Genomic DNA, 18908 nt, shown 5'->3' with positions numbered 1-18908 from the left:
GTGTCAATCAAACACCTCAACACTATTTTCATGATTAGTTGATCTGTGGGAGAAATTTATTGCTTCATATACCTTGACAGACCAGGAGTAAACGTGCAAGCAAATTTATGTACTATGAACCCGCAGCAACAAAACTCAACTCCCTTGAGATTTTTCACACACTACATCCAAAACAATTAACGGCAAAACAATATTCTGTTCAGACAGAGTCTGCTGAGGAAAAGGTCATCTGAAATGACTTCAGCTGGATGAATGAAGCTGCTCAAGTATGTAATTTGTAATAAAAATTCGATTGGTGATAATTTATGTAGGTGACTTTTTTTTCATTTTTTTTTTTCTTCGAATTCATACTTAGCATCAATTTATGCTAAATGACATTTGAGATACATTTTTCACTTTTTAAATGCAGTATAAATATATGGTAAATTTAAAGCTAAACTTACTCATTAGAACAAAATGATGGCGATGTTTGGAGATATACAGGGATTAAAGAAACATAAAGGGAGGGAAAATATATTACTCTTTCATATAAAATCAGTTTGTGATCATTATAAATCCATTATAAAATAATCCATAAATCCATTATAAAATCTGATATAATTTTAGAAATAACATTAAAATGTGCTTTGACAGTAGATACTTATTGCATCTTGTTAGTAACAGCATCTACTACTTTCCTTTTATGTTTTAAAGGCTACAAAGTAATTTCGTGCTTGGGACTTCCAACCTTTATAAAATCTCATCAGGGTTCAGCTGGTGAATAAACAGCGTGAGATGGGTGAAAAGAAAAAGCTAACAAAAAAGAAAAACCTCCTCCCACCTAACGGTGGAAGCAATTTTCAATCAAGCTGGGACAGGCTTTCAAAGTGGCTCGCTGCAGCTACAAATCCGGCTGCATTCTCTACAGAGAAGTTCATTCTCTTGCAAGCTTAGACATGCAGACTTCTCAGCAGCTACTGAGCCACTGAAACTTGCCTGCAAGTTACTTTGTGATTATGTACAGAGAAAAGAAAGAAGTCAATCACGGGACTCTGGGCAAAATCCAGCGCTCTGCTGTTTTCACTCACAGAAGCCTGTAATAGAGCTGTATCCCACACTTACAGGGTAACTATCTTTCAGACTTATGTATACAACACAAATGGGAACATTTGCAGTGCTCCTGTATAAACACATACATGGCTGTACAAAAGCAAACTCATCTGTCTTATGTGATGATTATGTTGATGTGATAGATTAAGTAACTAGAGTACAAACCACACTATATACCTCTAATGACTTCATCAGTACCATCCATTTTACCCATCCCTAAATCTTTGTGTGTACAGTCTCTTCACAGTGCAGCCCTAAGCCTATTAGCCTCTGTTAATTTTTATTTTGTTATTCTATCCACCTCACAAATGTGTCTTTATTTATTTATTATTTTATTTTAATTGCCTGGTCTGAAAATCCCAAGTTCTTGAAAGGCTTGAAGTTTGAATTTCCATGGACCTCCAAGAGCTCATCAGGTCTAAGAAACATAGGTTATAAAAGTAAAAGGAATTGAATATACAAATACACAGATGTGTTCATTTGGTTCCAGTAATGGGCAGCCAGACTATAGGCACAGCCCTTTCCTGGATATTTTCAATCTTTAGAGGATCTTAATACAGTATTCATTGTTTATTCCTTTCTTAAAGTGTACCTGTGAACATAAGAAATCACAAATCCTGTATGTTAGGATTGTCTCAGTACTGTTTGAACAGAACAAAATCTTTTTTTGAAATTAGCACTGTTCATGTGGGAGAAAGGAGATGCCAATTAGGTATTACACAGACGTTCTTGACCTCAGAGATGGATCTAATTGTTTTGTCCTTCAGGTAAAGTAGGTGACACTGCTGTCACATCAGGTAACCTTCCGAACTGAAATACACCAAAGCATGATGATACTCAACTTTATCATATGTTACCACATATACTGACATCCAACATGTATATCAAGCAGCCCTAAGGAACCAAAACAACAGCTCCATTGATTAGCAGCTGTTTTGTGGGGGGCAATGTTTGGTCCTTTTTAAAATGTAGATGTATTACTGCCAAAGATACTGAAAACAGAACAGTGTAGGTGGCCCAAAACACACCTCTCTGACTTCAGTTGAGGCCCCTCTGAAGTAGGAATAACTGAGAGCTGATACACCCTGGTATGGTAAAGCACCACGGACAAATATAACAGCAGATTATTTTGATTTCAAACTGGTCCTCCAGCAAAGAAACATGTTCCTCCTGATTGGAGAGCGACCTGTGCATTCCGTGCTTCCATCTGAGTTTCCCCCTGAAATGCTATAAGGCCTTTTCCCTTCCCTTTATTATTTTAAATCAAACAACCATGTCCTGTGTTACAGGTTGAAAGGGTCCAAAGCATCTACTTACCTAGATTATAAAAAGATAATAGGGCACAAGCCAAATAATCAACTAAAATTCCTGCGTTCGCTTTCTCTTTCTGACTCTTCCTAGGTTAAGTATTTTAATATCTCCCATATGTTAGATAAACACTAATGAATCTTATTTGCATGTATACACTGAGACTCATTATTCATATTAGCTAAGTTAATATGTCACATCTGGCAAATACTGCACTCTTGTTCAAATCAAACAGCAGCTGCTAAATATCAGAAACTATATTTGAATTCTAAGATTTTAAGGGAAACATGGTCTGCTTTAATTTTAATCCCATCAAGGAAAATATTTTTGCATATTATATGTGGATTAACTTTGGTACGTTCCTCCACACAGAAACGCAAGCTCATGAAAATACTGCAAAACAGGCTTGTTATACTTCCAGTTCCGTCCATTTTAAGGATTTAATTTAGTATCAAAACCATGTCCCAAATTCTAAAAATGTCTTCAGTTTAATGCTTTTGATGGATTAAAAATGGTTTAGGAAAAAAATTATTATTTTTTTTTCTGAAGCACAAAAAATTCTAGCATGTGATTTTCATTTAGTATGAAAATCAAAGCTTTGCAAAAGCCCATGTTTAAGTACATCCACATGTTTGTTATTTATCTGTATATGAACACCATTGCTTGTCTATCCTAACATTATTCTTCCTAATGCTAACATTGTGATCTGGGGTGTTGTAGGAACTGTTTTAAGCAGACAAAATTCTATGTTTAAAATCAACTGATCACACCACTAAAAATATTTCATTCATTATATGTTACATTTACCATAATGACTATCATCTATCATTTAAGATCAAAATAACCCACTCCAAATTGCCTCTACTCAAACTTAATGCTCTAACTGTATGCTCTGAAACAAATACACAATTGTAATGCTAACCTCTCTCTTTTTCTTTATTTTTTTATTTTTTGTACAGATGCTTATCCTGGAGAAATGAAAACCAAGGGATTAGACACACAGCAGGTGTCTGCTTTGCCAAAGAAGTCTATAAATCTACAGCTCTCTGTACTATCCCTTGTCCCAGAAAAACTTCAATGCACAACACACTAATGACACAGCTCCCTAAAAATCTTTATACTTCCCTCATCGGGCTATTGGCTGTGTAAGACCTGAAAGACTAAAGAAACAGATAGAGTGTCTGGGAAAGCCAGACAGAATAACAAAGTTGAAAGCAACACAACAGCTTTGTAGAAGTTGAGGACAAGGAACTCGTACTGGGCACTGGGAGTGCCCCACATCTCACTCCTACTTCTGCTAGAGGTTTTCAGGCAACCGTGGCAAACCAGTTCATCTCACTGTTTTTCCCAGGATTTAAAAGCAAGAAAGAATTAACACCAGCATCTAAAGGCAAGTAAAGCAAGCTTTGTACACAATCAGTGAGTTTTCAAAGGATTTTTAAGCAATGACACAAACTATGTGCTCACCCATGTTAATCCAAGTGTTTGGAAGAACCCATGATTACATTGTCTGTGCTAGCAGATGACCAACCAAAGGACCTGGGGGCCCCTTTCGGTCCCAATCCTATATCTGATGTTTGAATTATAAATACCTTATACAGTCAGCTTCTCATTATCCAAAATATGTGAGGCTGGTATGTAGGAAACAGCACAATAATGGTGAATAATAATAGGACCATACTGGGGCTTCAGGGTGATTCTGCAAGCTTCTCTGAGGAAAACTGGTATAGAACCTCAGTGTCAGGGATGCCTTGGCTTGCAAGAAACTGTCCAGCAAGTTTTCCAGATCTAAGATTTGAGATACTGACTACAGTTGTACTGCACTCCCAGCTCCCTCAGAAGAAAGTGAGTCTGTGTGGCCACTTCTTACTCTGTGCCACAGTCACACTACAGCCCAACTAAGTCTCGTGGGGAAATGAGACAAAGCTATGAGCCATAGGGTCAGTCCCAAGCACAGCGTAACAGAGAAGTGCTGGTGGATTACCCTTGATCATTCTGGGAATTCTAATTATTCAAAGAGCATTCACAAGCACAGGCACTCAAATATTATATTAATTATTTACAAGTTATGTCTCCATTCTGTCCATTAATGCCCCCAGAACAAGCTACTAAATCATAAAGTACCCCCTACTCTAAGCACAGCACTCACCTGCAGATTACTCATTCCCTTGTTCCATTTGATCTGCTTCTTATCTCACAACTTTATGAAAAACAGAACCAAAACCATTCAGAACAGTACACTGTATGCATCATAATCACCCTTCTGTCTCTCACCATTGCAATAAAAAAGATATAAAAACAACCAACACCAGTTATTTTTAGTATTCCTAAACATCATGAAGGTAATAGCAGGTTTCACATTTGATCAAATAATTTTGTATCTAATGATGTCAGCACTTCCAGTAGATTTGGCTGGTATGAGTAAATGTGAATTCTTGGCTCAATTTTTAGAAGGTTGGATCACCTATTGTAGCAGTGGAAACTGAAGCTTTCCCATACTGCTGTGTGTGGCCAGGAAATGGAGTCTAACTTTGAACTTCTTTACTAACAGACAAGGTCCTTGTAGAAAATACTAATACACTTATATAGTAATTATTATTTCTCTAGCACTATGCTTACTTGAAAGTTAACTTGCCAGTTTGAATTCAGAAAACAAACAGTGAGTGACACTTGTAAAAGCAAAATATTACTGAAACACTATTGGCTTTCAAAGAATATGGGGGAAAAATTAATTGGCAGATGTTTTACATAGCATAATTAACAGTTCATTTCAATGCTCTGTAACAAGATTAAGATAATTATGCTTGGAAACAGAAATGTAATAATGATAAATTACTGGTTTTCATATTACGGTCATTCTCCTACATTCCAAATAATCACCATGTTCAGAAATAGGTGCATCTGTTCAATTTTGTCATCAGCTATACCAATGTTTACAACTAGTGCCTGGGCAAAACAGGTCTTTTGAATGAGATACAGGAGATTTGCACAAGGACTAAACCAAAGGCCTGTTCAATTCATCTGCAAATAGAAAATAAAAACATCCACCCTGTTTTCACTAGGGCACACTTAATGGAGAGAGCTGAAGATTCATTAGCAAGCTGAATTTCTTATGGATAGCCAAAGAGCTAGCACGTTAAGCCAACCCCTCATTTAAGGTCCTCAATGAGAATATAAGAACTATATTCTGTGAAGGTGCACAAAATATGAAGTTTTGTGCTTTCTTGGAAGGGCAGTTAAGTAAGTAATAAGCCACTCAGTGATTTCAAGCCATACATAAATTAAGGAGACCAATTGTCAAGGTTTACTTTTACTATATGCATGAAGGTTTTAAGTACTGCATTCAAGTGCCACAATTCTAGTATAAAGCATTTCAAACAAGCAGTTTCATGAATGTAACCCCTCAGTGTTAATAACACACTGAAAAATTAGGCTTCATATTCTTGCATCTACATATAAATTTTATTTCAGGCTTTCCATTTTCAGGGGTTTGGTGGTTGTTTTTTTTTTTCATCTTTATTTTCAAGATTGCATTTTTCTCCTATTTCTCTACAAAGACATAGCCATTAAAAAAACAACCCTACAGCCATTTTCCCTTTAAATTAGAAGCAGATTTTTGTACTTCACCTCTCTCATTTCTATAGCTTCACTGCTTTCATCACACTTTTCTGTCCTTTCTTTTCTTTTATTTTGCTTTGCTTTCTACTAAATCAAGTCCTTGACTCTCAGAGTATAAAACCTCTCAACTAACAGCCCAAAGATCAGAGCACGCACAGAAACAGAAATTGCAAGATAGAAATCGCAAAGACCTGAAAATTAGACAGAGGATGAATAAACAGAGATAGAGGCAGACCGAAGGAAAATAAAGTAATGAAAAGCACTTTAAAATACAAAAATAAATTAAAAAAGAAAACAAGTGTGTGACTGCATTATTAATGTGCAACTGAGGGAATTCAGTTCTGAAGAAAGGTAGTATCACACATATCCAAAGCAAAGAGGATTGGAAGGGAGGAGGTAAGAACAAAAGCATTGTGCATCTTAAACACTCAGTGACACCTTTCACATATAGTCTATGTTTTTATTTTCACCCAGAAGGGGGAAATTTTAAGACATTTAGTGCTCCTACTATTGGTCACTATTGCTTTTAGCTTTCATTTAAAGAAAGGTCTCACTCCATAATGACAGAAAACAAAACATTCTGCGAAAAGATATTTTTGTATTGACCATCTTTCTTGCTTCATTCCTTCACTGTGTATCTCTGCATGTTTCCCAATTCACTTCCTTATTTCTAAGGCTTGATTGGGCTTTTTTGGCTGATTCAAGCACAGTTTTTCAGCAATCCCTAGTTACTCATATGCTCCCTGTTGCTCCTGCATAATCCCCTTCTTAATGAGAAATGTATGGCTCACACCTATGGAGGAGAAATGAGAGTGCCTTTCTTTCTTTGGACTCGTCTTAGAAGAGGCAGGGAAGTTGGAACAGAACACAGCAGAGAAAGGATTTCACCATAGAATTTGTTACAAAACATTAAGTTTGCAAAAGATAAGCAATTACTTTATATAAATACCCAATAGGCAATTTGCCTAATCTTAGTGAGATTTTGTGGCAGAATTTCAATGTAACTCCTAAAAGCAGGACACTCTTACATGACTGCGCCCACAAATTGTTTTCAACTGTATTCAATTACAGGCAGAAATGCTACCCTGGGCATTGATCTTTGATCTCCTCACATATCAGCAGAAGAAACTAAGAAGATAAGAACACGCATGCATTGTAGAGATGTGCTAAAAAGAAACCGTGAGACATGTCAGACACAATGATATACCTACAGTAGTGCAAAGCACTTATGCAGATGAGTTTCAGACTAGAGGATGTATAAGAAAAACGTAAGGCGGAGGATAAAAGCAAGTATTGCTGCCTTCAACCCAAACGCTTATTTTGCCGGCTACATTGCATTGGACAAAACACTGATAATGTCAACCCATATATGCTCCAAACTGTAATGACTCTTTTCTAAACTCGATTTAATCTCAGATACTATCTCACCATCACTGACAAGGCATTCCAATTCATCTAGAATCACTTCTTCTGTTTTTCAGAAGCTTTTCTAGCTAATTTCAAATCGCACGAACCCATGAAATTTCTCTATAATCCAATTTAATATTTAATTTTGAAATAGGTACCTAATTGAATGGAGCTTCTTGAAGTACAGTTTTAACTCATATGTGACATACATTGAAGGTGCATTTCTTGTAATATCCTATGTTAATATTTCATAAAATCTTTTATTTTGCATGTTAGTATGTCAGTATAATCTGTAATAAAACTGAGTCCACCCCACTGATTGGAGAGATTTATAAACAGTACGCAGCCTCACTGATGCATCACATACAACCTGCTGCAGTCTTCATAGGGTTACACTTGGTACTACTTTTCTATAATTTCTTTAGAGTAACTAAGAAATCCTAGTTTGGTATGAAGGTCAATTCAGATTTACATTAAAAGTACTTAATTTTTTGTATCTCAAGTTTTGGACTCATAATCATTTTTTAAATAATTAAGTTTCCAAAAGTAACACAAACTAAGAGCTTACTATTACCAATCCAACTTCAGGTCTTTGTGTATAAAAAGAGGTGATTTCAAATAGCGTTTGAACATACCTAATAATTGAATTGTACATGATATTCAAACAGTATTTGAAATTACATTAAAAATGCACTTAAAATGTAAAGCTAGAGAGAGCCATCTACAGTATATAATGTGAAAGGAGAATCTGTGAAACTTTGATGGAGAAGTGCCATATCAGTTTCAAAACATTTGTGAGTCTTCCAGTATGGAAAAGACAAAGCTCTTACCGTTTCCTTTGGAATTTGTGACTGGCTTTGTTCTGCATTCTAAAGAAAGTAAGAAAAATGAATAAGAACACAGCTATATACGACATAAACTATCTATTAGTAGGGGGATAAGCAAGGAGGTCTAATTCTGACATGAAATGGTAAGAGAAAAATGAAGAGCATTCATCACGCTGATTCAATTTTTTTTTTCTAAATTAGCACTAAATGAGAGGTGAACCAAAAAAAACCTCCAGCAATCTGAGGCCAGTGCACCTGGCTTATTCTGGTGATGAGGAAGGTGGCTATCTGGCTAAGGAAGGACCACAGCTGCTCATACCATTTTCTGGCTAGTGGAATGCTCTTGGATGTTCTCCCTGGCATTTCTCTTCTACTCTGAGGGCTTCAAAGAAGGACATCAGCAATCCAGATGAACCCTTCCAAATATTTTAATTAAATATCTGTTTTAAAAAACATCCATTCACATTTTAGCAAGGGATTTCCCTTTGCCATGAGTTTGGGTAAACCAGAAAAACAGAACTGGATATCCAAGAAGGGTGTTTGTAGCATACCATAGTTGGGGCCCTTTTGTACTTTGCATTTGTGTCTTAGGGCATATAAGGCAAACATACATCATTGGGAAACCATTCTGCATCCCTCAAAAATTCTGGAACCACACATAAGGAATATTGCTCTTCCAAGGCCATGTCCACCCATACAAAAATCCCCCTTAAACACCCAGGGGTCACCTTGCTGTTGGTGGGATGTTCACTTTCAGGCTAAACACATATTCTTCCGTAATGAAAACCTAGAGTTTTTTTGATTTTTTTTATTTTGTTGTTGTTGTTGTTGTTGTTTTGGAGCCTTGCAGAAGATTGAAATTTTTAAACACAAGAAAATGTAGTGGTAAAATGTTAATGCAAACATTCAGTTAGCTTTAGTCTACAGTCAACAACCAACAAAATGGAAGATGAAGGAGGCAAGTGCTAAGAACACATAAAGGACCTACAAGCAGCAATGGACAAATTCAGTTGTACAATATGGGAAACTAACTGCAGGCCCATCTCTCTTTGCTGACACTGAGAATTTATGTGGCTTAAAAGCTGAGTAACCCAGACCAATCCCTCAGCAGATTCAACAGTAGCAAGCTCTACAAAAATATGCCACAGGAAGTTACCTTTAGCTTTGTGAGGATAATGACAGTCCAGTGAATTAAATTATAGAACTCCTCACTCTTTTCATAATGGAAGGGGGCATGTAGATGAGATTTTTATGAGAAAATCTCAGTGATGTGGTCAAACACTATGATATTAGATATTTGATGTTAGGTAACACTAAAGGAATAAAATGCCTGGTATTCTGAAGAAGCATAACTGGTCTTCCAGATCTCACTGTTAGGAGTGGAGTCCAGCCAATCTGTTTTTATACTCTGTGGCCACATTTTATTTACTTTTGCCATTATCTGTATTATAGAAGCTGCTACACTGAATGGTGGTTCTCCATCACACGCACAGCTCTCAGTGTGACAACACAAGATCCCATAATAACCTCAATGGGCTCAGTTTAACATTCCTGTAAGTTTTATATACAACTACTCATTTTTTTTAGGTTGCTTCAAGACAATAATGGCAACGTGCATCAAAGACATTAAACTCACAAATCTCCTCAAATTTTATTATCTTCATTTTACTTACAAAGAAACCCAAGGATAAATAACTTTTTGATAGTCGTTCATGTAGTCATAGCCCAAAACATAAAATTTAAACACCTCTTTTATTGGGATTACTATCTGTACAAATGTTGGCAAATATAAAATGGTTTTAACAAAGTGCTGCCCAGCAAGGAACAGCAAGTCCAGCACTTTATGAGATGGATAATATCAAATAACATGATTTTATGCTTATAGTTTCTGAGACATATCTCATTAAGGCAAAATTTAATGCATACAAATGTAGAAAATATGACCGAAATAGGGGAAGGATGGAAAGACAAAGAAGTTTTGTATGGCAAAAAGATGAACCAACATGATTTCAGATCCTCCTCCCTCATCCAATATTAATTTTCTTTTATCTTCAACATAAAGCTAGGAAAAGTCAATGAGAGGAGCTGTCTGAAAATATGTTTTCCTTTTAAGTTCATTTCTTAGCAGAGAAGAAAGAACAGCCTATATGATGGGTTTTAGTTCAACACCTTCCCCAGCAATTCTGCTTACGCTTGCTGACAGCTGTCAGCAGAGCATACCTAACATTTCTTCAAGTCAAAATGCAAACAAACACATCTTTATGCAACAGAGAATCATCACACCCATATACTGTCAGATCCTCACAGTGCAATTTGTTCAATTGGAGCTGCAGAAATGTACAACAGGTCAAAACTGACCCCCTGACCGAAGAGCCCACCTGACATGCAGATCTGGCTTCTCTAACCTGATGCCTGCCAAAATAGCTCAGAGTATCAACTGAGCAGCAGCAGGGAGGGTACCAAGGTTAAACTCACATAAAGCAGCTAATTTCATGTTATTTTCTAGCATAAATCAAGTATTACTATGGTTAAATACCTGCCATATTCACATCATATCGTTTTTACAAGACATTCAAACAAAACAGAACGTTAAATTATGCATTATTTAATTATGTAATTTCCTATCTTTAGTATAGAAATAATATACACAGAATTAATATATTTTCTTATTTCTAAGTTTATTTAGAAAACTTAAAAAGCATTTTCATTCACCTTTAAGAAAGATAGCAATACTGTGAAAATTACACATCATAGGAAATTATAAAGAGATTGCTTTCACGGGTGCAGCAATAATGTAGGGTATAATAGGACTTCAAATTGTTCATTTCTCTTCATTTTAACTTGCACTTATATGCTTCAGTACTTTAAGTCATGTTCCAAGTATACTGAGCTAAAATTGTGATACATTTGCATCATTCCCTGTCATTTTGTCTTACTAGGTTTAATTGTATTTTTGAAAATAAAAAACTAATGTTAAATGTCTTGAAATGGCCAAACAAAAATCTATTATTTTTGCATTCAAAATAACACAAAGCCAATAGAAAAATGATAGAATCTATTCATCACACTACAAGCCACTTATATTTGTCCATTTTTATGATAATACAGACAAATAATTTATTTTAGAGCTATACGTAGCTATGATAATACAAATAATAAATAACTTCAGCAGTTTAATTGAATACAGAACAAAGTAAGACTGCTACATTCACAGTCTATCTTTTCATAACAGAAATTATCTTGAATAATTATCAGAGAAATTTCTGTATATATATATTCCACTATGCAAGTGGAACAGGTACAGTATGAAACATCATTTTATTTCCATTTGATGTAAATTTCTCAGAAACATTTTTTGAATTATCCAGCTAAATTAATAACTGCAGGGTTTCCGCTGCATAGAGAGATATAATTTATATTCAAAAAAGGCTACTGTTTCTTATATATTCCACTTTTTAGGTATTTACATATTCTGTTTTGGCATAATAGTATATGCACTGAAATATTTTAGTGAGCAAGTAGTGGGATAAATGGCAAGCTTTCAAACATAGATTTGTCCATGTGAAAGATATGAAATAATAGCTTGTCTCCATGCATTCAAAGAGAGTTCATTCAATAGCTTCTTCTACAGCAAACATCTTCACTCAAAGTAAAATTTTCACTTATACATTACTAACAAATATTTAATTCCAATACTAGATCTCAAAGATAATAATAAACATTCATGTGAAATGTCCTAAATAAAGTAAATACCATTTTGTTTCCTTATATGCAGGGCTGGCCACATGTGTTTACTAGTAGGCGACAAGATCAGATCATTTGCTCACATTCATCTAAATAAATCTCTTAGCTTCTCTCTATTTTACGCACCAGTTCCCTTGGATGGAATGTTTCTTCCTGTCGAAAAATCAGGAGGCTGACGGTCCCTCCCATCTTGGTGCTTCTCAGCAAGGACACAACCTCTTCTTGAGTTTTGCCTGTTAAATCAACTCCATTTACCTGAGACAAAGGAAATATTAGAAACTAATTAGACTCTAAAGTAGGAAAAATATTAGAATTCATGTTGAAAATTTATCTGAATCTCATGGGTTGGTATTTTAAAAAAAAAAGCCACTGAAAAGTACCGCTACCAGGCTCAGTATCACTTACAGAAATTGCTGTAAATTAGAAAAATAAATCACATAGATAAACTCAAACCATATTTATGTGATCTTCAAAAACAGACCAGATACACTTTGTCTATAAATATTTCAGAAACCTGGATAATAACTATAGCCAAATTACTATCAAAACCTCAAAGCACTTTTATCAAATACTCACATTTAATATTATAGTAGTTTTCTCTATTTTGCTGTTTCCTTCTTCTAGTCAGTCTCCTTTCTGGCTTTCTTCACATTTTTCTTTTTCTTGTTCTCAACTCTCACTACTCTTATTTATCACACTTTTCTTTCTCATTTCCATTCAAGAACATAAGAAATTATGCCAGATGTTGCCTTACTAATTAAACATGCATTCTTCACATATGAATACAAACAAGAATCAAGACAGCAATGTTTCCTTGCACTTAAGCAACAACAGAACACTTCACAGTATACTCTACAGCAATTTCATTTACCAGTATTTTTACATGAATTTCTGCATAAAATCCTTTTCACGAAAACCAACGTGTGATCCAAAGATGATCCTGTTTCTGCATTGTTGGTATACATACATTCTAAACATATCTTCTAAAATAAATTGTGCCAAAACTAGAAAACTTTTTTTCCCCAAAACAACATAGGGACAGGATTTTTTATTTATTTATTTATTTTTCCGTAATCTGACCCCTTGGACTCCATATGCCACTTTACACAGTACAGACAAGTATGGAGTATGTAATGGAAAATTTTCCATGGTATGATTGCATGAGATAACTTGAGGAAGGCAGAAGGCAGGGAAAGGTATTCTCAGGCCTCTTCATAAACACTGTGGGCACATTAACAGTGTAAAGCAAAGGAACTCAGTGCTCAGAAGTTAGCAAACCATCTTCTTCTTTCCCCTCATAGAAGATCACAGCTCACACAGTTGAGATGCCATAATCGTCTTCCTAGAAGCTTCTTAATCTCCTACCTATGTCATCCAGGTTACGTTGATATACCTTCAGCATTTACAATAACTACAGAAGGCTATGTGCTCTAGAAATAATTCAAGCTGACTTTGTCAGTTTTGCAGTAAACTTAGGGCACAGAGAGGCAGTTACACAAATCTCAGTTGTACCTCCAGTATCACTTGGCTAAGGGACAGTAATGAAGAGATGTGGATGGAGACGTCTTATATCACGCCAGCTAGGTCTGCAGGAAGATATCTGCTCTGCACCAATTTAAGGGAAATTTAATTCCCTAGAGGACATCCTCCCTTCAGGAGGGAAGTAGCCTTTTTCTCAGTAACACTACTCCCCTATCATATAAGCTACTGAGAGTTTTTGGAGTGAATTACTCTGTGGGTGCATGCCAAAACACAGACATGCAATGCAACTTCACCTCAATTAATCGGTCTCCAGCTTTTAGTCTCCCATCTTGAATAGCTGCACCTCTTGGAAGGATGTTTTTCACATAAATTGGAGCAGAGCCACCAATTGGAACATCTCTTGAAGTAATGCTAAATCCCAGGCCTTCTGTACCTGCATAAAGAATGTAGAATGTTACTTGTTAAAATGCATTTTTTACATTTTATATTGTATTTTAATTTCATTCAGCAAAATTATAAATATCTCATTGATACAATCCGTGAAAAATACATATATATATATGTATATATAATAGTTACTGTACAGGAGAAGGGAAAAAAAAACCACAAAATAACTGAAGTACTAACTCTTGGCACAGGCAGCTTAGCAGGCCCTTCATATAACTCACTGTTCTTATGATTTCCAAGTCACTGCCATATTTCCAACTTTCTATTTCAGATTAGATGAGTGACAAGGAAACAAAACAAAGCATATCTGATGTCCTCTCACCACCTTCCCCCATGTCAATCTGGATATTGTCAATAATCCCCTCATTGTCTATTGCAACTCCTTCAGCAAGTCCTGATACAGGAGCCCTGTCAGCTCCCATATGGGCACAGGCACGAATGGACAGAAACGTAACTTCCTGGTCTCATTCCTTCTGCTCATTTCTTCAGTAACTCCTCTGTCCTGTGGGCTTCTGGCCTGGCTCTTAGCAAATCCCACACATGTGGTGCCACACAGCAATGTGCTGGCTGGTGCCAGGCCCAGAGGTTGTGCTGTGCACTGTGGTGATTGACAACACCTGGCTGATGCAGACTGAAGCAAAGCAGAGACCTCTAAGGTGATCTTGATAAATCTGCAAGAAAGTCCTGTAGATATGGCAAACAAAGCCTGCTTGTATATACAAAACATTCATCCCTGAAGTGTACCTTATGCCAATACCCCACCAGCATTACAACCTGCAAGTTGAGAGGACAAACAGAAGTCTTTCCTACTACATGAAAAGCTCATTTGTGATCTTCCCTCTGAAGCAATTCATCCAAAGTTTCTGACAACCTTTGAAACTCTAGGTTGAAGTCCCTGCAACATTACACATCAGATCAGGTCCACTCAGTATACTTAAGTCAGCATGAAAATAAGACAGACAGAGAGCCTCCAGAGTGGCAGAATCTACATCATCAATTTGAAACATCTGAGAAGTTGTCAAAATATGTCTACAGTTCAAGGCAGGCATCCATATGACCAATCTAGATTTAGATTTTAGATTTTTAGACTTTTATCTGACTGACTGAGGTAATTTGCAGTTAGGTCTCAGCTATATCATTTTTACCTGAGGTTCTTTCCACATGCATAGATATGGCCCCTAAAAGTTGCACAATACAGTATATGTATAAAATCATGGGGACAGTCACTGGTTTTATACAACAGTTATCAACCTGGAGCCTCTGGGAAGCTGAGTGCATCCTGTGTGAAAGACACACAGAATTACTTCAAATTAAAGCCTGAATTAATTTTGGCCTTAATCTTCCCCACATTCATTTGCTAAGATAAGTTTTTCTGTTAAGCAGGTTAATATTCACACATGCAAAAAGGAAGGAAGAGTCCAACGTGGTTGGTATTAGCTTATATACATATTCCTTAAATCTGCACAATCATATTTGACTCAGATGTAATACAATTTAATTTGTTACCAAGAATTTGACACAGGTGACGGAGGGTTGGGAAACACAAACTTTTAAAGTCTTCATCTTGAAAGTATCTAAGTCCTAATTTACCCACTGCAAGTGCGTGCAGCTCAGATGGTTCAGGAAATTTGAATCAGTTCCAAATTCAGTGACACAACTTCCCTTCCTTATGTCTTCAGCATTCAAGATAGATGGGGGAAAAAATGATATTTGAATTTGAAAGTCTTCAGTCATTTTCAGACTGATATAAAATTTATCAGTGCTATTACATACAGATGAAAAAATGTTAGATCTCTTAACATCCATATTTTGCATTGGAGACCTCACAATTTTAATGATGCTTCAAACATTCATAGATCTCTTTAGCTCCTTGCAACATGTGAAAATGATCTATAAAAGTGAAAGGTTGGGGTTTTTTTTAAGTATCATCTTTGCTTTTTACGGAATTTAACTCTTCCTTAATTTAAGCATCTGAGTAGAATACTGCTGTTCGAATACATATTTTATGTGTAAGATTTTGAAAGTGATATAAGAATGTGACAGCATGCCCAGGACAATATTTCATTATTAATAAGCTTAATTCCCACAAATTGATCATGGTGTCATTCCAGATGCCTCATTCACACCCTCCACTTTAAGCCCCCACAGAAAAAAAACAACAGAAGTTGAAACATTCACATTACAAATGTGCACAGGATATAAGCTTAAACTGCGGCACTTTCTGCTGTCAAATCTTCAGAAAGCCTCTACCAAAGTGAGAAGAAGGCTGAAAATCCACACTGAGTCCAGATATCAGCAGAATAAAATTATAATTACTTGTTTCTACTGAAAGAGAGGGCTTTGACTGGGCTTTATTCTGCTCTGCTGCTTTCTAGAGCTATGTATGAGGCAGCTTTTGCCTGTCACTTTCAGCTGGCTTTTTCACAGCTTCACTATGCTACTGGTATACTAGAGCTGCCCCTAGCTGGATAATGCAGCTTCACAAACTGCCATACTTAATTATATTTAAGTTAGGATTGACAACACAGGGAGATAAATGGGTATGCTTGACTGTGGCCAACAATAAATATGATTTAAGTGTCTGGATTGTTCTGAAGCTTTTTTTTTTTTTTTTCTTTTTATACACAAAATTAATTCAGTTATCCCTGCTACATGCATTTCAGTTGCACCATTAACAGCAACGGATAAAACAATATCTCCCCATTGCTAAAACATATTCATTCCTGAGAAGCTAAAATTGTGAGGTAGAGTAACAAGGTAACTGTGCAAACATGCTGTAGACACCTCTGATACATCTGATTTATAAAAAAAAACAAAAAACAAAAAACAAACAAACAAACAAACAAACAAAAAAAAGCATTAAAATGGGAGAAACTGGACATGCCAAACCAGAACAGGAGGTGAAAAAAGAAGAAATTTCCATCTTTTTGAAAACACAAGAGTCATCCTACTCAAAGCCAGGAGCTTTAGCTTACAAGGTCTAGATTATCTAAGCTATGTGCAACTCAGTCTCTTAGAGATGTTGAAATCAATGACAGTAGAATACGTTGTCTTCTCTCTATAGCTGTCATCTCTGACAACTATCAAATTACACCAAGTGATAATAACGTTTAAAAATTACCCACTAATTTGTGTAATGCAAATTCTTAGGCTCCTTTTGAGAAATCAGCAGCTCTCTCAGCAAGTTAGAGCTCCCCTTTTTTCTTGACTGCTATTCTGAGCACACCTCCTAAGGTCACATTACCTGAAAGTGCTCAGCCAGCTCCTACCTGAAGACAAAGAAGTCCTAGGTGAATAAAAACAGAAGCAGCAATAGTAAAGCAGTTGCACTGTACTAAGAGAATTGAGACAGATTTGATGCTTCAGTTGTTGCTTTGGAGAAAATTGGTTCTATCAGCAATAAGATATGGGAAAAAAAAATCCTTCATGGAATTCATTAAACATATGTTCAAAATGAACACTATCTTCTCATTTGGAATTAGTCTAATCATAAACTGATAGGATGTTAAAATAATTTTTAAACCTTACAGGAGATTGCTAGATTTTCTGTTATCTCCCAGTGAAGAAGTGTTTAATTTCTCACTAACGCTACGTTTATCTTCTAGGCTGTACAAAGAGTGTCTGGAGTAACATTTCCTGTTTTCTAAGGCCCCTCTGAATCAAAAATTGTGCAGTCCTCAATCAGCATCAACAGCAGGCCTAAATTCTCCAGAGCAAAATGGGCCACTGGGGAGAAATACTGCCAGAACATAAGACAAAAAGCAGTCATCTCGACATTGCTTCCAGTGCTTTCCTGTCACTCTCTAAAGGACATCAATTCAGAGACTGAATAAGGAACATCTGAAAGACCAATACTGTCCACTATTTACAATACATCTCTTAAAGTATTATCCCCTTCAGGAGTGTAAGCATATCTTGAAGTAATTCATGCTCTTTTTTCTCCACTAATTTAAGAAAATGTACATGAGTTCTCAGGTACTTCCATACAGATCTCCCTCAATTTAAAAAATAATCTCACCTCTAAAATAATTTTATCAAAATACTTGATAATGAGACAATTGGGCAATTTGCTACTACTTATGCAAGGGATGAAGAGAAAATTTTATAACATTCTAAATATGGAAAATCCACGTGGGTGAACAGTTTCCAGATGAAAAGGACTGTACAGAAAAAGCATGGACAAAGAACACAATCTCAGTTTCATAAAATAATAAGGGATATTGGTTACACATATTAGCAGTTTGTGACACAAAGTAGTTTAAACAACTGAATTAAAAAAATAAAACATCCCCACTTAATGAAAGCATTGGATTATGAAATTATCAACTATAAGGAGAGAGATAACAGTACAACAAAACTAACTAGAAGGGCTGAGCATTTAATGGGAATAATCACAGTAAATGCTCTCGTTTGAAGCATTTCAGATTCCTGCTTTTTCACCATGGACTGTTCCTTGAGGTCCGTGGGTAGATGGATGATTTCCAAAATAATTATCCTATTATTTTACCCTAGAAAGTAGATTTTGTTAAGGACTGAACCTCAGGCAAGAACAGAACAAAAAAGATGATCTTCTCATCATTAGGGTCTTCAATAATATAACCAAGATAAGTTTAGATACTTCCTGTAAGGTTGTTTTACTGCCCCTACTCTAAGCTCCATATTTTCAGAATATCAGCATAATTGTGCATGCAAATGACTGTTAATAAGTCTGTCTCTTAGCTGTCTATAAAATTACTGCAGCCACACACCCAAACAATACAAATAATTGCCTTCCCATTTTTATGCAGTTGTACGGTTTAGAATGAACATTCTTTCCTTCTTTCATTCTCCCTTTCTTTTTCTTTTTCTCTTTTCCTCTTTTTCTTTCTTCTTCTTTCTTTCTCTCTCTCTCTCTCTCTCTTTCTTCCCTTCTTTCTTTCTTTCTTTCTTTCTTTCTTTCTTTCTTTCTTTCTTTCTTTCTTTCTTTCTTTCTTTCTTTCTTTCTTT

General features: G+C 35.9%; 1 protein-coding gene across 23 annotated transcripts in view; it reads right to left on the bottom strand.

Moving 5' to 3' along the window:
- The window catches only part of PARD3 (par-3 family cell polarity regulator), a 424465-nt gene that overhangs the window by 181363 nt on the left and 224194 nt on the right, over positions 1-18908 (bottom strand). For 17 of the 23 annotated variants that reach the window (XM_032443027.1, XM_032443040.1, XM_032443035.1 and 14 more), the window contains 3 exons: positions 13769-13908; positions 12120-12248; positions 8253-8291 (listed from right to left, as the gene is read on the bottom strand). In XM_032443027.1, coding sequence (XP_032298918.1) covers positions 8253-8291; positions 12120-12248; positions 13769-13908 — 308 coding nt within the window. The remainder of the gene's footprint in view (positions 1-8252; positions 8292-12119; positions 12249-13768; positions 13909-18908) is intronic. The other 6 variants (XM_032443031.1, XM_032443032.1, XM_032443043.1 and 3 more) reach the window with 1 other exon arrangement.

Source organism: Coturnix japonica, chromosome 2 (assembly GCF_001577835.2).
Source record: "Coturnix japonica isolate 7356 chromosome 2, Coturnix japonica 2.1, whole genome shotgun sequence".
NCBI classification, from domain to species: domain Eukaryota; kingdom Metazoa; phylum Chordata; class Aves; order Galliformes; family Phasianidae; genus Coturnix; species Coturnix japonica.
Note: the sequence above shows the minus strand (reverse complement) of the source record. Positions and strands in the feature narration are given on the sequence as shown.